Genomic DNA, 23,518 nt, shown 5'->3' with positions numbered 1-23,518 from the left:
CACACAGGTGGAGCCTTTGCTGTAGAGCCAGCGGGGCAAGGGTGGGGAGATCAGCGGGGGATCAGGCTGCCTGGAGAAAGTAAAGTCCAGGAAGCAGCATGCCAAGGGCCCCAGCAAGAAGCTGTGACCATGCTGGGGCGTGCTTGGGGACGGGGCAGGCCGTTCTTGGGGAGCCTGTGTTCTGGCATGGAGACGGCCGCCAAGAGAGAAAAGGCTGGAAGGTAGAATGGCCCTAAGAGAAGGAGCCCGGCCCCCCCGCAGGCCCTTCCCTCCACACTCAGCCCCTTGCCCCACTTCCTGAAACTTCCAAGCTCCCTCCTACCCCACCCCCACCTGCTGCCCCACCCATGCCACCCCACCCTCACCGTCTCTCTCAACACTTCTCGACTCCCGGGATCACACACACACAGTTCTGCTGTGAGCCCAGTGTGGGCCTGGGGCTGTCTCAGGCCTGCTCCCTGCTGCGTGTGGGACCCAGGATGCCTGGCCCAGGACAGCCACCTGCAGTCAGCAAGTGAATGAATGAATAATGAACGCACAGCAGAGGGAGTGAACGACCTCCCTCCACTCGGCAGGGCTCGGGGCCAGCAGGCGGCTGCTGGTCTGAAGGCCACGTCCACTCTGCCGTCACCAGGGGGAAGAAGTCAGGCTGAGCGTGCACAGCTGTGTGAGTGTGTGCGTGACCCTGTGGACACCCGTTTAACATCTGCATGTGTGTGGCCCACACCTGGTGTTCCTGGGGCAGAGCCCCCTCCACCCAGGCTGTCCCCGTGTTGGGGCACCACCTGGCAGCACAGCCAAGCCCTGGCTTCATCGTGTGCCAAGCCCGCAAGAGGGCGAGGGCAGCAGCTAACACACCTAGCCCAATGATGCCCAAGGTCTCCCCACGGATCCTCGCGGCTCCGGAAGCCACTTCGCGGATCTGCTCGACGCTCTGCACTCGGGTGCCCTCTCGCAGTGCCTGGTGCAGCCAGGTGGTTCTTCGGTAGAGGTTGAGGATGTGGCACATGGTGGAGTCTGCAGTCTCCTCCACGGACGCCGCCGGCACGTTGCAGACAGCGATGCCTGGGGACACAAGACACGTGTGACGGTCACCAGAGCCCATCCTGACACTTCACCTGTGAAAGGCCCAAGGACACGTCCCTGAGCCACCAGAGGCTATGAGACAAAGGCACGTTACATGCTCCGTGCCCTGTGGAAAAGCCACCTGTGGGTCCAGCAGGTGGATGGGGTGGGGGACAGGAGAGGCTGCCCGGGCAGAGGCCAACACCAGTTCTGCCCCACATGGACCACCTGCCACACGACCTTCTGGGAAGGGGTCACAGCCAGGCTGGAACTCGGAGCCAGCCCCACAGCCACTGACACCCACACAGGTACAGCCCCTCCTGCCTTCCACAGCTCCCCAGGCCAATTGGGGCCTGGCTTTGGGGTGGCCTCCGTCCTCCCAGCCCGCACAGCCCCTAGGAACAGCAACAGTGGGGTGGCGGTGGGTACGCAGGGCTTGCACATCAGAGTGGACCCCAGGATGTGTGATGTCCAACAGCAGCTCCCATGAGTCTGCGGTTCCTGAAGCTTCGTCCTAGAAGAGAAGGGCCCTACTGGGCCTGAGCACCCCGCCCAGCCGAGGCAAGAAAGGGAGAGGAGAGAGCAGAACGCAGGAGGCTGTAGCCAGCGGGGTGCGGGCCAGTGCTCCTTGTTAGGTCTCAGTAGGGGTGTGAATCACAGTTGCGTGTGTCCTAAGTCAGTATAAACTGCCTTTCCCACTGTGTCTTGGGGCTGGGACACGTGAAACCCTACAGGGACGTGCGGGCTGCCTGCCCAGCTGCAGAAGCCGCAGGACAGAGAGGACAGCCCAGCAAGGCTTTCTCAGGAAGGCCACCTGGACCTGCTCCTGCCCTGATGGGGCGCCGGGCCCACCAGCGCCCGGCACAAGTCACCTTCCACCAAACCAGACGCCCGGCAGGATGGCCCAGGTGTGAGGCTGAACGGGCAGACACAGCAAAGCTGATGAGCTCACGCCGGAAGGGCGGCCGGGACCGCACAGGGGAGCATTGGGGCGCCCTACCTAAGTCCCCCGCCGACCGGGACCGCACAGGGGAGCATTGGGGCGCCCTACCTAAGTCCCCCGCCGACTTGATGTCGATGTTGTCAAAGCCGCTGCCGATCCGCACGATTATTCGGAGGGCTTTGAACTTCTCCAGGTCCTCCCTCGTCAGCGTGATGGTGTGGTACATGAGCGCGCCCACGGCCTCGTTCAGCACCTGGGGGAAGGCGGCGCACAGCATGAGCGCTCGGCCTGCCGCTCCTGGACGCCAGCGGCCCAAGAACCAGCCCGCAGCCCGGAGCGGCCCCGCGGACGCTTCCCCCGAGTCCGCGCCCGCCCAGGTTCCCGCAGCTTCCCAACCAGCCTCCTCCCGGTGCTGCGCCGCAGGCCTTCTCCGGGCGGAAGCCGCCCAACGCCCGCTCGTGACTCTCAGGTGACCGGAGGCGACCCTGCTCACTCTCCGCTCAGACTTGTCCGGGAAGCCAAGAGTCCCTCCCTCGCGTCACGGCGCCCACGCAGGAGGCAGCGCACAGTCAGCCCGCGGGAGCGACGCGGAGAAGACGCGGGGCGTGGCGGGCTTACCTCCCCGGCGGGCATCAGACGCAGACGCGGCGCGTCCAAAACCCCAGACCCTGCCAGCGGGGTGACAAACTGCTGCCAGGACAGGAGCAGCGCCACGCGGAGCCGCGAATAAACGCCCTGCAGAGACGCAGGCTGAGTCCACGACAACGAGGAAAACCCGGGAAGAAGCCGCCCTCGGTCTCACACGCAGAGGCCGGGTGGATACGCCGACGCCCCCGGCCGCGGGGCCGGGCTGGCAGGTTGGTGCACGCGCCCCACGCGCGCTCGGGCGGCCTCGCCACCCGCGGCCCCCGGGGCGTCAGGCGGCGTCTCTGCGCCTCTCGGAAGCGTGGCCGTGGGCCGGTCCCCAACACGCTTGGGGGGGGCTCCGGGCACGCGGGGCAGCTGCGGCCGGCACAGCCCTGCACGTCGGCGGGCCTGTGTGGCGGCTCCACGCGGAGCCCACGCGGGCACCGGGGGCCGCGTCTCCTGAGTTTGGGTGACACGGACGCCAGCGCCGCTACCACCACCCGCGGGGCTCCGCGAGAACTCCGTGCAGGTGGAGGCGGGCGGGGCCTGCTTCGGCCGTGAGCGCCCCGCCCCCGCCAGGCTATGGGAGTCGCGAGGGACACTGGCAACGGCCAGACGCGGGCCGAGGACCCACAGCGTCCAGTTTCTGGGCCCAAGAGCAGGGGGCCGCGGGGCTCCAGACGCACGTGTGATCCACGACGTGTCGTGGTCGGGGGACACAGCAGTGGGCCCCTCAAATTCAGGGGCACGCAGCGGCTGCTGTGTCCTGCACCCTCTCCTGCAGTCGGCTCCTCCTGTACTGGCCCCGGGTCCCCGGGAGGCGCGCCGCGAGGACTGGCCGTGCGCAGGCTGCCAGAGGGAGAAGCCTGCGCCTCGGGAGCCCAGACTCCGACCCTGCGGGGAGCGGAGGAGAGCGAGCGTCCGGGTGTGGACAGAGAGCTGCCCAGGACACGGACACTTCCCTCCGAGGACGGCAGGGCAGCCCCGAGGGACCACACAGGTGGGGCCAGGCCGGGGTGGCCTGGACTCTTCCAAGGGGAAGGGAAGGTCGGGTGCTGCCCGGGCCCGTGCCCGGAAGAGCCCAGGAATCCGCGCTCCTGGAGGCAGAGAGCTGCTGAGGAGCCTGGATGAGGGGCGGGCTCTGCTGTGAAAAGAGCAGAAACCCCAACCGGACTGGACGTGGAAGGCCTGCGGGGGGCCCGCCCATCCCACTGGTCAGTTACGCCAAACCGGAAGCGAGGCCCCTTCACTGCGGGAGGAAGACTTCTCTCCCTGCCAGGCAACAGCGCAGCCAACGGGAAACGCCGCAGCTCAGCCAATGAGAAGCCATGGCCGCCCTGAACTGTTCCTCTCCCCCCGCGGACCTTCCTTTAGAAGAGCCCCCCGCTCCCCCCCCCCCCGCCCCGTTTCTCTATAAAAGCAGCTCCCTCCTTTGTTCCCTGGATTTGCCTGTGGTTCACCAGAGCACGCACGTCCTGAACTGCAATTCTTTTTGCTATTCCCGAATAAACTCATTCTGCGGATAAAATAACAGGGGAATTTGCGTTTTAAGTTGACACTGCCCACGTCCTGATGGCTGTCCCTGGCCTCCTGGAAAGATGTCAAAGCCACATGTGGACACAGACCTCTGGTGCCCTGACTGGACCTGGTGTGGACGGGCAAGGAGCCATGTGATGGCAGAGTAGCAGCCAGAACCCATGGGAAGGAGGGGGTTAACCAGGAGCATGTGGGGACGGTGGACAGGAAGTGGAGACCCCCCAGCAGTGGAGGTGGCAAGGACCATGGGGCAGAGGGGAGGGACAGGGCTCGGCGGTGGGACCCCTGGAAGACCCCTCTGGCTGCCCTGTGCTGCATGGACTGGAGACAGGATGGCCACAAGAGCTGGTGAGTGGGACCCCCGTGGCAGGTGAGGCAGGGGGCCACAGGGCAAGGTGCATGTAGACATTTGTCAGTGCTCACTGTGGGCAGGCACAGCCATGCACCAGAAATGGAGAGATGGATGCACCTGAGCAAGTGTCAAGATGAGTAGCCCTGGACTTGGGGACAGATAAACTGTGGAGGGGGAGGCTCCGGAGGAGAGCCTGAGTCCCCGGACAGACAGACCCTCGCAGCACGGGCAGGTGTGTCACATGGCAGCTTGCATTCTATCCTGAGCATTTAACAAGGGCAGGTCACACTCTTCAGTCTTGATTTGCAGGTGTCCCATGTGGAGTACCAACATGGAGGGTCCATAATTTGTCTGAACTTGCCTACTGCTGGGACGTTCGGGTTGCTGCCAATACTGGCTGTACTGCAATAACAATCTGTGTATTTGTCTTACTTCCTTGAGACAAGTTGTTAGAAACAGGGAACCCACTTTAAGGCTCTGGGTGCTGCTGCCTGCTGTGCCCGGAGGATGACTCACCGGCCATCACCGGGCACTCCAGAGTTTAAAATGCTACATGTAATGGATGCAAACTGGAATCCATTATTTTAGCTTTAATTTGCATTTCTCAGTGTGACTTGCCCACATATGTCTCTTGGTAAACTATTTTTTTCATGTCCTAGTTCTTTTTCTACTGAGCATATTTTTAATCACACAGTACTAGGTGCAGTGTTCTCAGAACAGGATGAGCATTATCCCCCACCCCGCACCAGGGAGGCCTGTGCTCAGCTGCAGGATGAAAGCCCACCGCAGCAGGGGCTCTGTCCAAAGTCCACAGGCCAAGGCCACTGCAGCTGCTGCATCCACTCCCCTGGCAGGTTCTTCATATTCCCTTTCATGGTGAGCAAGTGGCTGCGACACTGGGGCCATCACAGCAACCTCCCAGGGAGGAAGCCCCAGGCCAAGTCTGCCCTCAGATTGGGAACCAGCAGCCTCCCAAAAGCCATCCTAGCAGACGTCCACTCACGTCACGTCACCCTCCACTAGCTATGTGGTCAGGCTAGTGACTTAACTCAGTGTCCTCAACTCCAGCATGGGGTTCGCATGAGTCCCTTCTTGACTCAGAAGGCTGAGCACAGGCCCCTGGGTGCTCCTGGTGGCAGCAGGGCCTGAGGGGTACTCGCCAGGCACCACCCCAAAGAAAAGCCAGGGTTTGGCTGGTCAGGAATATGTACACTGGTGGGCACCAGCCCTGGCCTCGAACACCCTCCATCCTGGGGCAGGGGTGGGCCTGCCACGCTCCCTTCACACAGTCACACACACGCTGTGCCGGCTCACGAGCCCTCAGTCTTCTTCACACCGTACTCATCTTTCCAGGTCCACACGCACAGGCATGGCCTACTCTATGGAACTGCTGCTCAGAGAGGCACAGCGGTGACACACCATGCACCAACACACGTGTAGATCGTTCTGGATGTTTCTCTACAACAAACAGGCGCATGCAGGCCAGAGTGTGATGCTGGGCTGAAGACTGCAGCTGCAGGTTTCCGCAGAAGTGCCAAAGCGCCATCGAGACCGGCAGTGGCAATGTGGACCCCACGAGCACGCAGGTGCACCAGCCAAGCCCTGGCTGTACCTGGTGCCGTGGGCATGAGGGGGCCGGCGCCTGCCTCCTCGGTTTTCACCCAAACACCCGCCTCGCCGGCGTCCTGCTGGCATCTGTCTTCTTCCAGGGGGGCTGTGATGCCGCAGACCCCCCCACAGGTCTTCACACTTGCCGCTTTTTCGATTGTTTCTGGCGGCCTTTGCCCAACGACTTCCTCCCGAGCCCTGTCTTCTGCAGAACTGACCCTTTGTTCCGCTCCATCCAGGGCAGCAGACGCATCCCCTCCACATGTGCTGCCAACACTTTCACGACCACGTGTGCAGAAGCCAGGGCCATCCTGTGTCCCCAAGGCGCACAGACTGAGAGCCACTTGCCGTCCTCAGGCCTGGGACAGGGCTGTTTTGGGGTCCCTCCTGCCCTCTGCTGCCCCCCACTTACTGCAAAACCCATTTCTGTGTTTTTCCGAGATTTCTATTTCATTTCTTACTCTGCCCCAGCACCTACCTCCCAGGACAGGGCGCTCCACTCCCGCCAGGTCCCCCACGAGGGCCTCAAGGTGCTTTCTGTGTACACTTGCAACCCTTCCTTAAGCACATCCCCAAGTTACTCCCTCATCCTTGCACCTCGATGGGATCCCGCTTTCCCAGAAAGGCCCCTTGGGGACTCCCGGCACCTGCTCCAGGCTGGCTGGCTTCCCAGGGGGAGGACAGCACCACCCGACGCCACCCCGGCCCCCTCGACGGAAGCGCCATTTCGTGGTTCCTGGGTCTTCCTTCCCACAGCTGCCCATCACATGTGCCTGTCCTTAGTGGGATCACCATGATGTGGCTGAGAAACAGGCCTCCCTGACATTCGACCAGCAGTTTGCTCTGAGGCACAGGCCTGGGTGAAACGCATTCTCCGCAGATGCTTTAATTTGCCCAGTGTAGGGCTGGGCAGATTCCTATCTCTGCAGGTAAGACCTCACCCCCGGGCTTGGTGAAGTCCAAACTTGAATGGCGCCCCACTGACACTCGTCCTGTGTTGGTGGCAGGAGAGCTGGAGTCTCCACGTGGCTCTGGAAGTTTCCTTCATCATGTTGTGGTGATGACATCACAATCTCTCCTGCTACAACACTCAGATAATGTTCAACTGGCTATGAGGAGGCAGAAAGCCTGATCAACAGTGACCCATGAGCCAGGCTGTTATTTCCCTCCCACGCTGCCTGCAGACGGGGGTCCAGGGGTCCTGTGTCAGCTCCACAGCCACCAGAGGCCTGGGCTCCTGTCTTCTTGCTCCACCCTTCCCAGCACATGGCTTCTCCTCATGGTCCAGGTGGCGCCCAGGCTGCAGCCATCACATCTGGTTTCCAGCCAGGAGAAAGAGGGAAGGCACCATGCACACAAGCCTGCTTACCTTTCCCTGGCTGGACTTAGTCACTTGGCCACACCTGGCAGCAAAGCTTGGGAAAGGAAGTGCTTATTCAGGACTCGAGTCCACTGGGAAACAGGACCCCAGAGGGCTACGTCTGCACAGGCATGCTGGATGCAGAGCTCCTGGGGGTCTGTGCGCCTCTCCTTTTTCCTTATCACTTCCATCTTTCTTCTGGGCTTCCCCTACCCATATTTTCCAAGCGTCCTATTAAAATGTCGGTTTTCCACTCACGTGTTTAATTTCCAAGGCCTAGTTCTCTGACGATCCCCTTCTCGCTGCTGCTGCTCACTGCACAACCAGAGGTGAGTTCCGACCTCTGAGGACACTGTGACGCAGGTCCTAGCACGCTCTTCCAGCCAAAACACAAGTCCGTCCCTGGAACAGCTTCTCTGTGCACTTATCTGTTCTCTAGCAGACATAACCCCATACCAGGCCTTGACTGTGGAGGGCGGAATCCGTCTGTCTGTCTGTCTGTGGTGGGGACAGAGTCTGCCATCACGTGAGGGCCCTACCCCTGCGCCTGCCCCCATTGTCTGTTAACTTGCTAATTTGGGTTTTATATTAACTTCTTGAGGTAAATTACAATTTTAGAAAAAAACATGTTTTGTCTTGGCTTTGAAATTTATTGACAAAACTTGTTTTAATATTAGTTATAACTTTTAAAAATTTCTATCCGTATGTCTCTTTTCCATTCCATATATGTTTTCTTTAAAAATATCTTTTTTAGTTTGAAATAGGTTAAGATTCACAACAAGCTGCCAGAATGGTACCGAGGCATCGCGTGCAGAGCACCCCGCATGTGACAGGTCGTTTGTGCCCCTTCGTCAGTTCTGCCGTCTCTCCCTGCACGTGGGCAGGTGTGCAGGTCTATGTAATCTCATCACGCCGACTCGAGCAGCGGCCACCACAGCAGGACGCAGGACACACTGCCCTCAGCGTAAAGAAGTACCCTTGTGTTGGCTCTACAGTCACACGCTTCCCCCACCAGGACGCTGGACCCGTCCGTCCTCACCACCACTGTCCCGTCATGGGAGAAGGGACAGAACCACACAGCGTGGACCCTGAGAACCTGCTTTTCTCGCCCCAGAGCCCCATCCGGTGTGTCGCTGCCTCCACGGCTCCTGTGCTGTCACTGCTGACAGCCCCCTGGCAGACGCAGGCTGGCGCAAGGCCACCCAAGCTTTCTGGTTCCAGCTGTCGGGAACACAGCTGCCGGGCACATCCATGCAGGTTTTTGTACAGACGTGTGCTTCGTTTCTCTGGAACAAGCACCAGAAGCATGACCGTGAGGGCACGTCACCAGCGTGTGCTCAGCTTTATGAGAAGCCCCTGGCGTCTTCCGAAGGGGCTGTCCCGCTGTGCGTTCCGCGACTTGCCTGGCCTTCCCACCATCGACTGCTGTCTCCTGTCGGCTCTGGAGAACCGTCAGCCGTGGCCTCCTTGCACTGTGCCTCTGGCCCATCACCCTCATCCACGCTGCGGTGAGAAGCTGCGAATGTGCCCCCGGTGCCCTCTCCTGTCTCCTGGCGCCCAGCCCCTTCCCGCCTGCTGACCCTGACCTGCTGCGGGCCCTGCAGGCGAGGCCTCATCCCAGCTTGGCTATTTCCCAGCTCTGGATCTTCTAGACTCTTCCCCCACATCTGCCGCCTCGCTTTCCACAGTGATCAGCTCCTCGCCCAAGGCGCAAGCTCCGTTCTTCGCTCTGGCCATGCCGTCCACCTGGCTCCGGGTCAGCCCTGTGGTCGGTTTCTGCTGGTTTTGCTCACGGCTCTCGTGTCCTCTACTGCCCGGTGGTCTGTGACCGTGTGATGGATGCTGTACTAGAAATGATTTGGAGAAATGACTGGAGCCCTAGGCTGGTGGTGCCTTCCTCCCAGGACTGTCCGCCGTTTCCGTGAGGCGCCGGGCATGCGGTGCGGGTCGCCTGGGATCCAAGTTCAAGCCTTGATGCAGATGTTATGGGGCTGGATGGCAGCTTATGTAAGGGTGCGTTTGGTTCCAGTTCATCCTTTCTCCAGGGTCTCAACCCAGAGCAGGGTCGTCCCACAGGGTCCCATCCTTGGCAGGCCCATGAGGCTGCCAAAGCCGCCTCAACCTCTCAGCCCAGGTCCAAAACGGCAGGGCCTGCCCATCCCCGCCAATCCGGGCCTCTCCTGATCATCTTAGTTCTTGGCTGCTTTTAAGTTTTTTAAACCTCCGTCCAGCTTCTTCTGCTGTCTCAGTGGAAGTGCTTACTTGGCAGTGACTACAAACAGAAACAGATTGCATTTCACATCACGGGGATCCAGGGAGCTGAGGACGCAAATCATGGAAGTTGCCCCAAAGCTGCAAATCACTGGAATGGCAGCCCCAGGGGCATCCTGGATGCATGCTGAGGCTCTCCGTGCTGACCGGGGCCCAGGAGGATCTCCATGCCCTCAGGACTCACTTCCTGGGAAAAAACTGGCTATAGTGGAGATGACTCAAGAGAAAATCCTGTCTCCACCATCTGACAGGGCCGGGTGACGATGACAGAAGCGCTCTTGTCTTGGGGGAGTGGGAGCCACTGAGGAGGGTGCCTTGGGGTCATCACCCGCTCAGGCACGGCCTGAGGGACCTGCTTGCCTGTGCCCCCGGCCCACCCGCCCTCCCACTGCCTGGCACCTCTGCCCGGTGTTACCTTCTCGTGGATCTCCTGTGTGGACTGCGCATCACAGAAGGCCACCGTGGCCACGTCCTTCAGGATGGGCATCTCGACCGTACAGTCCCGGCCATCGAGCAGCGCCACCAGGGGCCGGGGGTGCATGGGCCCGTTCATGATCGGAGGTCGGACGCCTGCAACGACAGGGCAGATGCTCAGCATCCTGCAGCAGCTCGGCCCCGGCTAAGACCTCGCTCCAGCTGCCGCCTGCCGTCTGGAGCCAACACAGCCACCCCCGCGACTCTCTATTCTGCGTGTCCAGTCACCTGGATCTTTGTTAAAAGTATGTTAAACATCAGCGGGAAAAACAAACTGGTGCTCACTAAGCTCACTGGCGCTGCATAGACGCAGACTGGGGTGGCCATCGCCACCCCCACAGGGTGCAGGCCACAAAGCCGCGTGAAGACACGGGCAGTCCTGCAAAGCAGGGAGGGCAGGGGTCCCTGTGCCCCACCCCAGCAGCAGGGTCTTCCCCACGTGACACTGGACATGCAGACCCTAACATAACGGGCTTTGGGAACACGCCCTGGGGTGTCGCTTCTGTCCCAGGCTGCAGGGTGGCTGCCCAGAAACCCCGACTGCAACACGACGTGCCTGGCGCCATTCCTGTTTGCAGACTGAAAGGGTGAGAAGCTGTGTGGAGGCGGAGGAGTTCTAGCACTGGACACAGCCAGGCCAGACCCCACCCCCCTTCCCCAAACACGACGACGCAAACCACCAAAGCAGACTTATTCCACGAGCGGGGCAGCCACTCCTCCTCCTGGGCCGAGGAGGAGATGAGGGCTAAAGGGTGACACTCAAGACAGGCACTGCCGCTGCCTCCATGGCCACGCAAGACCTGCTAGGCAGCCGACCACACAGCGCTGTGAATGCCCAGCCAGCACAGGGCAACATACGGGGCACGGGACAAGGACCTGGAAGGTGCCCATCAGCAGCCGCTGCTCCTGCAGGTGTGCCACTCAGCCTTGCCCACGTGGACGGCGAAGACCTGCCCCAGGCCAGCGGTTCTCAGCGTGGGCCTTGCAAGGCCAGGGCCACTTCTTGGTTTGCCTCCCCTGGCTCTGAGGCAAGCGCGTGAGCAGGCGGCATGGTTCCAGGCCGACCCCCCTGACCACGGTGCGGCACACGGGCACCGTGCGCTGTCACACCAGTCAGCAGACGGCCGCACAGACAGTGCCCTCACCTCTCCAGCTGTGCTTGGAGAGCAGGAACTTCTACTTTGAGAAGATCGCTGACTCCAGCAGGTGAGAGGCTATTGTCGCTATTTTTTTAAGTGAACTGATAAATGCCTACTTTCAGCATTCCTCAGCTTTGATGTCTAACGAACATCAAGCCTGACGACCCACGTGGGCCAAGCTCTCGCAGTCCTTGTGTACTTGGGCCGTACGGCAGGCTGCAGGGCACAGGCTGCATCTGCCACCGAGGCTGGACCTGACGCCACTGCCCGCCTCGGGGAAGACAGCTGGGCGCTGGGAAGGCCTGGCTGCGCCCCGGCTGGGACCTCCCAAGGGAGAGCACACTGTGACTGGGTGAGGAGCAGAGAAAACAGCATCCGCAGGGCTGCCCCAAGGCAGTGCCACGGCCCTACCGACCGACTGACGACCCCCGTCGCCCAGGGAGGCGCCGGGCCTCCCACCACGCAGCCAGGGCCCAATCAGGCCTCGATTTCAGCAGCAAGGTCCTAACCCAGCACTGCGTTCGCTGGCAGAGCGATCAAAGCAAACCCAACGCCTGGCTGCTCCCCAGCTGGGTGGTGGCTGAGACTTCAGGCCTCCATCCAGGCCCAGGACCTGCCCTCGCTCTGCCGCACGTGGGCCTGGCTGACACCCACCTCCTTTGGGACACTTCTCGACAGAAACCAGCCACAGCAGCAAGTGCCACGTGAGGCCCGACGGAGGCCTGCACCCGACTCTGCCGCTGGCCACGGGCCCAGGCTGCTTCCCCAGAAAGCAGAGAAAGGCTCCTGCGGGGCACGTGGGTGTCTTAGCCCCACACGCTCCCCTTTCTAAGGCACGGGCCACCCTGGATGGAACAGCCAGCATGACCGCCACCGTCAGCTGCAGCCTCCTCTGCCGTGCTGGGGGCCGGCTTTGGCGACCTCACGCTCCAGGAGCCCCAACCAACCTGACATTTCTTAATATGGGCTCGGCTTCCAGGACCATGAATTCGACTTTTCAAAGCGTTTTATCTTCAGAATCCCCAGGCAGAACCGCGTCCTGTCACTGGATCCTCATCCCACGTCTTTAATTGTCTCGAACCAAAGCTTTTATGCTCCTGATCCACGGCGACCACTGAAGCCTGCGCCGGGGTCAAAGTCTGACTAAAAATTAAACACAAGAGACACGTTAAAACACCACTGAGGGTCGACTGGAACTCAAATTCCAGAAGCTCCAGGAGGGCAAAACTTCTCACTGCCTCCTCGACCCGAGTCCGTGGCTGCCAGTGGGGACCTACCTGGGCCAGGGCCCTGCCACGGCATGGGGGCGCACGAGGGGATGCAGCCAGGATGCAGACACAGAGAGGCTTACCCTCAAGGTCCAGCCCCACAGTCACCTCCACACACTCAGGAGCCCCCGCAGAGCACTGGCCCCACCCAGATGCCATGGGTGCCTACAAATCAGGAGGCTGGGGGCACCGGGCGTGGGAAGAGGGGGGCACTGGGAGTGGGTCTGCGACCAGTTCTGGAAGCTTCTATCTCATGTTGCCAATAGCTTCCTGGGCCTCTGTGACTGGGCAGGGAGAGTGGACTTCCAACAACGCCGCCAGGGGAAGGGGCCGTGGGATGCAGGCCCTGACACAGCCACTTTCCTGCATGCCACCCGGGGCCCCAGGGCTGGGGCTGTCCCCAGGCTTGTGCATACAGTCATCCTCCACACCGGTCCCTGCCCACCCCACAGGCAGCGTCCCAGGGAGGCACTCAATCCAGGCGTGGGTCTCCCAAAAATGCTGCGCAGCTCTTCCTGAGGTCAGGGTAACCGGGGACAGTGGCCAGTGCCTGACGGGGCGCTGAGGGAATACACAGGTCAGGCACCGGTCACAGACTTGGGACAAGGAGGTTTTGGAGGCTGGGAGTGAGCACGAACCGCCCAGCCCTCAGGGAGCGTGTCCTGACCCCCCAAGAACCTGGGCCCCGCTCTCGGTGCGAGGACACAGCACAGGGGCTGACCCAACGTGCAGCTGGACATCCTGCTGACCAGGCCCAGGCATGCCACAGACGCGCGCAGTGAGTGCAGGAGCGCTGCGGGCTGGAGCAGGGGCTCCACGGGGAAGGGAAGATCTGTGGAGTGGAGGTCAGATGCTGCCACCCCCTGCCCACTGCCAGCCACAGGGTACCAGGCAGCCTGACCCCCATAACCAGGGACAGGCTGCAGCCTCAGAACATGCACAGCACTCACCCTCGCCTGACCCCCGGCCGCAAGAACCAGGTCTGGAGCCAAGCGAGGCCTGGCCCCACGGCCTTCCCAGGACCCCATGGACGGGGCCGACGTTCACAGAACCGGCCACTTTACACAGCGCGGGTGGACCAGCGGGAGCCCTGCTGTCCTGAGCTGCATGCCTGGGCTGAGGTCGGATGGCCCTGCTGACTCGAAGCCCCCCAAACACGCTGACCAGTGGCCCCTCGGGAGCCCGCTCACCCTCAGTGTTCTGGGGTCTGCCTGATCTCTGCTCCTGCCCCAACAGCAGACCTGCTTTCTACCCAGACCGCACGCAGGCCCGAGTCCTCTGCTGATTCGGCTCAAGTACGCAGAGCCAGCCCCTCTGGAGAAGCCACAGCCGGGCCAGCCAAGTGCAGCCCAAGGCAACTCGGGGACGGGTGGTGGCAGGGGAGCAGGAAGGCAGCCAGCATGGCCACGAGTCTCTAAGAGGAGGATTTGAAAAGGAAGCTTCGCTTTGCCAGTGCCAAGCCCAGGAGGGGCCTGAAAGGAACGGGAGTGTGTTCCCTACTGTGGGCTAGGTGCCCGCCAGGGGAGCGGCCGGCGGACGCAGGGCTCGAAGGCCAGCCTGCATCTGCTGCGGCCCGGGGCCAGGGCAGGTCCCAGGCCTGATGGGCTGAGAGACCCCTGGGCCCAGTGTGCAGACCAGAGGCGCCTCCACCCTGTTGTGTCTGGGTCTCACCCTCCCCGGTCAGCACCCCACAGGCCTCGGTGCCATGTGGACAGGATGACGACGTCTGCGTGGCCAGGGGAGGTGGGCCAAGCCTAGCAGCGGCTGTGACGTGGGAATTCGACCATCCCTAGTGCTAGGGGGCGCTCAAGGGGTGGAAACACCAACCTCCACCCTGTTTCTCGAAATAAACCCAACCGAAGCCCCTACAAGTGACTTCATCGCTCAAACAACAACACAAGAGCCACCTAGACACAGGAGGTGGCAGAGAAAACAAGGTAAAAGACTGGACAAGACCACACCAGCCGAGGAGGCCGGGCCACAGACAGGCGGCTCCTGAGTGACGGGCGAGCTGCGAGAGCAAAGCCAGCGATATGCCCCAGGGACCACAAGGCCACCAGGCCCACCGGTACCTGTGGTGCCTCCTATGGCCACCCCTGCCCCAGACACCCCTGCACAGCTCCTACAAGACGTGGCCCCAGGCCAGGGCCTCTGGGGCTTCTGCCCTACAGGGCACAGCCACACATTCAACAAGGGGATGAAGGGATGGCCGAAGGAGCAAGGCCTGTGGCCAGCGGGCATGGACCCCGGGTGGGTCATCTCCTACCCATTCCCCATGGGTGCACTGCTGCCCGTGAGCACTGAGGCTCGTGCCCCCCCCTCCACCTCCACCCTGTTCCCCCTGCCCTGCCGGGGTCCATCCACGGCTACCCCGCCATGTGCTCCCGGCGCCTACACCGCCTGGCTCCCTCTCCCTCGCAGTGACCAACAGAAGTCTCCCGAGAGCCACTGGCCCATGAATGGCAGGAGCCAGCAGGGTCTGCGCCCACCTGGAGCCTCAGCAACGCCCAGCCCCGACTGCCCTGCGGCCCAGCTGAGCCACGGTGGGCCTGCGGCTGGGTCATGGCTAGGATGGGGTCTTGGCCAGAAGCCCCCCAGACTCCAGATATGCCCACCCTGCCCCCTTCCCAGAAAGTGGCCCAGGTCTGGGAGGGTGGGCAGGTTGGACATAGGGCCAGTGCCTTGCAAACAAATTCTAGGGACAAGACACTATAGGGACGGCCCCAGCCCCCTCAGTGACCCTGGTGAGGGGTCCATCCTGGCGAGTGGGCAGCTGGTGCCCAGAAACACCTGCCAGGGCAATGACTTGGTCCCCTAGGCAGCAGGGGCCGGCCAGGGAGCTCAGACAGGTCTCATATTCACATTGGGCTGGCCCCAGGCTCTCAGGTACCTCAAGGCCCTCCCCTGGTCAGCCCCAGACCCAGTGCTCTGAGCATGCAGGACAGGCCCGTGCAGCCAGGACGTGGCCCAGCCCTGCAGCCCTCCCTCCAGTTCACAAACCCGAGCTCCTGCCCTCACCCATCGCACTCTCCCCACAGCTGGTCCCCGACGGGCAGGGCTGCCAGGGCTGCCCGTGCCCCAGCACCTCCCCATACTCGACACTCCCAGGCTCCCTTCTCTTCCTCTGGCCTCTGCAGGCCTCGCCCCCACCCAGCCTTGCCCTTTGCCCCCGCTCCCCGCCCCCTGGGCCTCCTTGGCCACCTGCCCTACTCCGGTGTTCCACCTGGGGACGGACGCATGTGAGCTTTAGTTGGAGAGCCCTGGTTACAATCCAGCTCTGCCAGGACGGGGGCTTCCGAGGGCGCCCTGCCAGCATGTGGGGAGCGAGTGAACTCTGACATGCACGCCTGCTTTACGCCCCGACTCACATATGACGAGATGCTGTGGGAGGTGGTGGCTGTGGGGGCTGGCTGCCCACTGTGGGGGATGCAAGGCGCCCGCACCATGCCTTATGACCACGTGCACATACCACGTCCCAGCAACACGGCAAGGCGGTGGAAAACGCAGTGACCAGCATGGCAGGTGAGGGGAAGTCTGTGCCAAGAGCCAGTGGGGTGGGGGCCCTGGACACCCCGTGCTGCTGGGCAGATGCTGGGAGCAGGGTGGCGGCAGGGCCCACTCACCCAGAGCAGATGCCCCTGCCAGCCGCTGCCCCAGCTCGGGCCCAGCAGAAAGGCATGCGATGAACATCACGCAGGCAGCCCCCGACCGTCCGCAGCACTCCTGCAGGGAGAGATGGTATGTGCTTGCTGCGCGCTCACGATGCAGCACCAAGCGGCAATGGGGCAGCGAGTGATGGTTGGGATTCAGCCGCGACACATGCACACACCAACAAAGGACGCCAACAACGGGGGCTGCGTGCAGGGCACTGGACACTCTCTGTACCATCTCTCTAATCTTCCTGTGAGTCTAAAACTACTCTACCGCTGGACAACTGGGGAGTGGCCTCACTCTGGTGTCTAGAGCGCACTCATTTTGGCCACCTCCACGCAGCTGACTCCTCAGTCGTCCCGCCTGGCAGCCACTCCTGCCCTGCCCGGTCCTTGCCACGGCTCCCCACTGTGACTCTCAGGAGGGACCAGGGTTTGCAGCTGGCACATTCTGGGGTCACCCGAGGTGCCGAGCCCCGAGACCAATCACACCAGTGCCCCGGCACCAGTGTCTGCAGGAAGTGCCAGGGGTCCTGAGAGCCCTGCTCAGGCGACACTGTGCCCTGGACACAGGATCAGCGTCCCCAGCCAGCCCATGCCTCCCCTTGCAGCTCTGATGAGTATCTAAACTCAACGCACCCAGAACTCGCCCCCCGGAATGGGCCCTGCTTCCTCTCCACCCTCAGTGACGGGCCTATGCTCCACCTGCTCAGGTCCCAAACTCACACACAGACACACAGGCTCTCTCACCCCACGCCCAGTCCACCAGCCAGTCTCCCTGATCCTAGGTGCTCCCCTCACTCCTCCATGGCCTCCGGCCGGGACACCACAGCCACTTCATCCCCAGGCTCCTCCCCACTGCAGCCAGAGGCTTTAGAAACAAAAACCAGAGCCTGTTACTCCACTAAGACCCTCTGCGCATGCCTTCCTCAGTAGGAAACGCAAGCTCCTTAGCACAGCTGGAGGCCCCGGCCCTGCCCACCTGTCCATCTTCCTCCGTGAAGCTGGACGCTCAGCCAGAACAGGTGCACGTGGCCGGCTTCTTCTCGCTCTTCAGCTTAGCGCCATGGGTCACACCCTCCTGAAAGCCACCTCCCGCCGCGTCGCTGGCTGACCCTCACCCCAGTTCCCTCCGGCCGCGTCGCTGGCTGACCCTCACCCCGGCTCCCTCCGGCCATGTCGCTGGCTGACCCTCACCCAGGCTGACCCTCACCCCAGTTCCCTCCGGCCGCGTCGCTGGCTGACCCTCACCCCGGCTCCCTCCGGCCATGTCGCTGGCTGACCCTCACCCCGGCTGACCCTCACCCCGGCTCCCTCCGGCCATGTCGCTGGCTGACCCTCACCCCGGCTGACCCTCACCCCGGCTCCCTCCGGCCATGTCGCTGGCTGACCCTCACCCCGGCTGACCCTCACCCCGGCTCCCTCCGGCCGCATCGCTGGCTGACCCTCACCCCGGCTCCCTCCCGCCGCGTCGCTGGCTGACCCTCACTCCGGCTGACCCTCACCTGGCTCCCTCCCGGTGTGCCGCTCTGTCAGTAACCCAGCAGCCTTCTCTGGGGGGCAGTGAGGCATCACTCTGGCTGTCCCACCTGGAGGCCCTGAGGACCGGGCCGGGCCACGCTGCCTAGGGCATGGTCTGGCTGGGAAAAGTGCCCAACACGCCCTGAGAGCAGAGCCACATACTGTCTGGCAGGAACTGTGTGTGCAAAGGCGGCCAGGGTGCGCCCTCGGGCAATGTGGGGCAGGTGACATGGGCCATATAAAACCTCCAGCAGGACTGACCAGCCAGGGCCAGCCTCGCACGTGCTGTGCTGTCCTCAATTCTCTGCAATGCAGGAAGGCTCCCCCCACGGCAGATGCTGAGTAGAGACTGTCACAAAAGACACGGACTTGTCACCAAGACCTTTCCCCATGCGTGTTCACCTAGACCACGTATTGTCACGTATGTACACGTGTGGTGCACGTATCCTGCTAGCTTTACACTTTGGAACCCTAGAAATGAGAACTTCATCCTCATCGAGAAAACGCTGGTTCATGCTCAGCAACTGGTGATTCAGGGAGCGTCACCTCCCTGTCCTTCGACCTGAGACGTTTTACAGCTGCTGCCGGGAGACCCCATGTGGGGACTCCGTCTCCAAGGCCTGGCCTCGCTGCAGGACACAGAAGTCTCAGACTCACAAGACCCCAGAGTTCACGGCCAGCCCACTGGGGACGCAGCCACTGCTACGGAAGGCCGGACGGGGGAGCCACAGGCAGCAAGCCCACCTCCGGACAGGCCTCGGCCACAGCTGGGGAGGGTCCAGAAAGGGCCCCCTTTGGGCTGTGGCCCAATCCCTGACCCATCCCACCAGCTGCACCCACAGGAATTTCTTCGGAGCCATCCTAGCTTCTAGTCCCACCAGGTTGGCACTCTCCTCCAAGGCCGAGCAGAGCTCCCGCCCTGGCACCATGCAGCCACCCCGGCCCCGGGCTGCAGCCAGGCTCCAGCGCTGACGGGGACATGAGGGACCACCTCCCTGAGGGTGACACTCATGTTAACGACCCAACTGCACTAAAAGCCTGCATCTGGCATCCGGTGTGACGACAACCCATGAGCTCTCTGGCTCCGTAGGAACACATGCATTTCCTCAGGAGACCCCTGGACAGACATGCGAGGGCCCCACACCAGTACGCAGCCCGTGGGCTGGTCTGCAGCCGAGCTTCGGGAGGAGATGTCCGTGACGCAGGGTGTGAAGTCTTGTCTGGAGTGGGGGGACGTGTGGCGTGCATCGCACCCAACCTGTGCAAACAGCAGGGCTGGGCCAGACACAGCCACCCTGGGCTATGAGCCAGGTCTCCCTACAGAGTGAGGACCAGGACATGGCCTGGATTGGGTCCTCCTTCGTGCCACCAGCAGAGTGAAACTGTGAGCCTTCTAGAAGGAGAGTAGGCACAGGATAAAAAGCGTCACAAAGCAAACACCTTTGGCCAGGCCCTCCACGCCCAGAAGCCATGGGCAGGCAGGGGATCTGCCAGGAGAAGTTCCTGGCAACAAACGTGCTGCCAGCCGCAGGCTCTGCGGCACGGACAAGCCTGCTCCCAGCTGCTCAGACTGGGCAACGCCCTGAGGGCACTGATACAGGAGGCTCCAAGGGCAGAGAAAAGCCCCATCACGGCCCAGTGCTCTGTGGCCCAAAGGAATCCCTCGCCAAGCGCTGGCTGCCACCAGGCTGGGGGGAGCCGAGGCCAGACACCCTCTGGACACTGAGGGCCCTTCTACTGCAGAGAGGTTCTCATCTCAGCCCAGGTCCCTCTGGCAAACATTTATGAACCTCCTACTATGTGACAACTCACCAGATAGCGAAACCTCACGTACAAATGCACACAGGGGTGCTCCCCCTCCCAGAACTGGCCCTGCCATGGGACCCTCACCAGGACCTCAGTGGGGCAGGTGGGACCAGCCCCTGCCTCCCCGTGTGTCCTCAGGCTGAACAGAAGAGGCCGGAAAGGATAGCTCAAAGCAGCCAGGAGCGAGGCAGGTTGAGCGGCCCGCATCCAGCATCCCAGCCCCGAGCCTGTTTCTTGGAATTGGAGAGGAGAGGAGAGCCACCCGTTAGGGCTGAGCAGGCCGAAACAGCACAAACCCCAGCGGAAGGGCTGGAAGAGCAGGTGGGCAGAACAGGGCCACACCTGCACACGGTGGGGACCGACGCAGCCCCAGGTGCACGTCCATCACAAGACATCACAGAGATGCCCCGACCAAAGCACACAAAGACGGCGATGAAATCTGATGGAGAAGGAGCCGGGAGAGCTGAGGGCACAGAATGCATCGTCCCTGCAGGAAGTGCAGCCCCAGGGCAGGCGCCCCGAGCCAGGGGAAGGCGCAGGCACCACAGGAGCTGGAAGGAGGGACAACAGGCCAAAGCCGGGGACAGGGAGACTCCCCCATGACAAAGTCCAGCAGGACCCATGTGGCCCAGGTCAACAAAGCCCACATTCTAGGGCAGACGGAAGGCAAGCCCCAGACCGCACGCACTGCCAGGCCGACATCCAGGGACAGCGAGGACGACGGTGAACACACACAGCAGCTCCGAGTGGAGGCACTGCCCCTACCCCTAGCCCTGGTTCCTCCCTGCCCCTGCTCTGTTCTTGTCCCCAGCTCTGTCCCCCGACCTTGTCCCTGTCCCTGGTTCTCTCCCTGCCTGCTCCTGTCCCCAGCCGTAGCTATGCCCCTGGCCCTGTCCCCTGCCCTATGTCTCCGACCGTGCCCTCAACACTTGGCAAATGCTCACTCCTGTGATCCCACATCGCTTCACGCTGCCATCCTCACTTCACAGACACACACAGAGAGGTCACACGAGGAGCCCGAGACCACGCATGGATAAGGGCTGGGCTGGGATTCCCCCGGAGACAGGCGCAAGTCTGTGCTCTGGCCGGCTGTGGTCCCTCCTCCAAGGAGCCCGGGGGTGCTGACCCACACGAGTGGAGGGGCTGCATTGACCCCCTTGGCGGGTCTGCACCTGCTGCAGGAGCCCTAAATGCCTCCACTGCTGGGTCCAGCTTTCTGCTGAGGGCTCCTCTGTACGTTCTACACAAATGAATCTGCTACTCTTGAAGAGAACGGAGGTCCTGAGGACGGGAGGAAGGGTTCCGCACGCCAACGGCCACTGCCCCTGCTCTGGGCCCCCAACTACAACCTGACTTTCCAGCTGCCCTGGAAAGCAGGGGCGGGGTGAGCGATCCACCTCTGTGACTCCTTGGTTGAGGATACACGGAAGATAACCCATCCCGCTCCACTTCTCCACGCCCTAACCAATCAGGGAGGAGATGATCACTAGGCGGTCTGGCCTTAGCCAGGTTCCGGCTTCTCCAACGCGCCACCAGTGAAAGGCTCTCCTCCTGGGCATGCCGGAGGCGGTGCCCTCGTTTCTCAGCAGGCGGGCAGAGGGCCGGGCTGGGAACCCAGCCAGAGAAAGCTCTAGCCGCCAACCCACTGGCTCAGGTGCGGCTGCAGCTCCTCCCGCTGAGGCGACTCTGCAGGCTCCAGGGCACCGCGCAGAGGGAGAAGCGGGAAGAGGAAGCTGAGGGCCCTCACCCACCCAGGCCGCGGAGGACAGACAGACCACACGGCCCCTCCCCAGCCGCACCCCGGAACAGCCCCTCCCAGAAGGAGGCCCACGCGCTGGAAGTTGACAGGGAAGTGCAAAATGAGCAAGATGGCCACCGACAGCTGGGCAGAGCTTGAAGTGCACTGCCAAGGGGCACACACCGCGGCGGGGTCGAGCTGGGAGCAAAGCAACATCCACTCAGGGTGTCCCCAACCCGGCCTGCCCCCCCACAGCCCGGGCTCAGGGCCCCACCGGTGGTATGGGCCAGTCCCCAGTGCTGCCTAGAGCACCCATGCAGGTCCTCATTCTTTCAAAACACAACAGGGACAAACAGGTGCCTTGAAACAAACAGACCTGGGTCCAAATCTCTTGATTATTAAGGTGGAAGCAGCCTGGCTCAGAGAAGGAGCGGAGCACACGGTTTGCTGAGTTCAACCATGTGGGTGGCTGTCCCAGGCCCAGCTGCCGCCCACCTCCACCTCCTGGTCGGGGCAGGCCCCCCACCCACGTCTACCTGCCTGGACAGGCAGGCCCCTAGCTGCACAGTCAGGCCTGTCCAGCCACCCATGGAAACGCAGGCGCCTCCCCCCTCCTCCCGCCCCCGCCACGAGCCAAACGTTATAATTTTATACGTTTTTAAAGACTGGGTGATAAACTCAAATACCAGCACAAAGCCTGTGATAAAACTAAGCGCCAATAAGACGGCCTGAATAAACCCCAGCGGTGGAGGAGCGCTCGCCCTCCCTGCTCCTCCAGCAGAACCTCAGGCCAGGCCCACCTCTGCCCCCTCCCCTCCCCGCCCAAGCGGCCCAGCATCACCCCGCGCTGGGAGGCAGGGGACCCCGGAGGCAGGGGACCCGGAACGCAGGGGACCCCGGAGGGAGGGGACCCGGGAGCGAAGGGCCCGCCGCCTCGCGGGGCGCGGGGAGGTGGCGCGAGGTGACAGGCCCTGCAGTCCTCCGGCCAGCAGGGCAGGACGTTACCGTGCCCAGGAGACAGGCATCCTGTCCCTTCTCTCCGAGCCAGCTGTCGGCAGTTTCTCCCGTGTGTCCCGAAGTGTGTAACGGGGACACGAGGAACAGGGAGGTGACCTAGCGCGCGGCCGAGACCCGCGGGTCCGGAGTCCTGGAGGAGTGGGATGCCGAGGGTCCGAGGGTCAAGGGCCGGAGGCTGTAGGAGCTGTGGGTCCGAGGGGCTGGGGTCCGGGGGTCCGAGGGTCCCGGGATCAGGGGCCGAGGGTCCGAGAGGCCGGGGTCCGGGAGGGGCTGCGGGTCCGAGGGATCGGAGTCCCAGCGGGGCGAGCACTGGGGATCGGCGGGGCGCGACCCCGGGGCCCCGCTTCTGCAGGGTGGGACGGCCGGCGCCCCTTTGTGTCACCTGCGCGGGCGGCGGCGGGGGCGGGGCGGGCGTGACGGTGACGGCGGCGCAGGCGCACGCGCACTCGCACGCAGCAGCTCGCGCACGCGCGCGGCGCCCCGCCCCCGGCCCCGCCCCGAGCCGGAGGCGCGCGGAGGCCGGCGCGCACGCGCACTCGACACAAAGCCGGCGGCCCGCGCGCCCGCCCCGCCCCGCCCCGGCCCCGCCCCGCCCCGCCCGCGGCCGGAAGTGCGCGCGCGCGGCCTTACCGAGCGGCAGGCCCTTGTTGAGCAAGTGCGAGCTGCCCATTGAAAGGCGCGGGCGGCCGCGGGCCCCGACCAGTCCGGCGCGCTCCGCCGCGAGCCCGGCGCGTGGGGCGGCCTGGGCGCCGTCCGCTGCTCCGCCCGCTCGCCTGCGCCCGGGCGCCGCCGTGCCGAGCCGCGCCGCGCCGCGCCAGCAGCCGCTCCACCGGCGGGCGGGGACAGGGGCGCGCGCGCGGGCGGGGCTTCCGGCCCAGCAGCCTGCTGGTTCCCGGCGCGGCCGCCGCGCTGCACCACGCGGGCGGGCGGCTGCAGGCCGGGCCCGCCCGCTCCGCCGACGCCGACGCCGACGCCGCGGGGCTCCCTGCTGCCCCGCGCCCGCCCCGCGCACGTGCAGGCACCTGCCCCCGCCACACGCGCGCAAAAAAGCAGCGCACCTACCTGCCCGGTACACACACACACGCACGTGCACCTGCCCTGCACACGTACAGGCACCTGACCCGCTCACGCGCACAGAAAAGC

General features: G+C 63.3%; 1 protein-coding gene across 13 annotated transcripts in view; it reads right to left on the bottom strand.

The window, feature by feature from the left end:
• Nucleotides 1–23,221, bottom strand: part of CTBP1 (C-terminal binding protein 1) — a 29,282-nt gene extending 6,061 nt beyond the window's left edge. For 2 of the 13 annotated variants that reach the window (XM_070613477.1, XM_070613478.1), the window contains exons 1-4: nt 23,006–23,221; nt 10,178–10,332; nt 2,117–2,261; nt 859–1,065 (exon numbers count right to left, since the gene is read on the bottom strand). In XM_070613477.1, the coding sequence (XP_070469578.1) occupies nt 859–1,065; nt 2,117–2,261; nt 10,178–10,332; nt 23,006–23,045 (547 nt within the window). In that variant the 5' untranslated portion in view covers nt 23,046–23,221. Of the gene's footprint in view, nt 1–858; nt 1,066–2,116; nt 2,262–10,177; nt 10,333–12,322; nt 12,519–16,266; nt 16,367–17,275; nt 21,814–22,363; nt 22,919–23,005 lie in introns of those variants that run through there. The other 11 variants (XM_070613481.1, XM_070613488.1, XM_070613489.1 and 8 more) reach the window with 11 other exon arrangements.
• Between the last annotated feature and the right edge of the window lie 297 nt (nt 23,222–23,518).

The sequence above is a fragment of the Equus przewalskii genome, chromosome 3 (assembly GCF_037783145.1).
Source record: "Equus przewalskii isolate Varuska chromosome 3, EquPr2, whole genome shotgun sequence".
Lineage (NCBI taxonomy): Eukaryota > Metazoa > Chordata > Mammalia > Perissodactyla > Equidae > Equus > Equus przewalskii.
The sequence above is the reverse complement of the archived record's forward strand: the minus strand, read 5'-3'. Positions and strand labels throughout refer to the sequence as shown.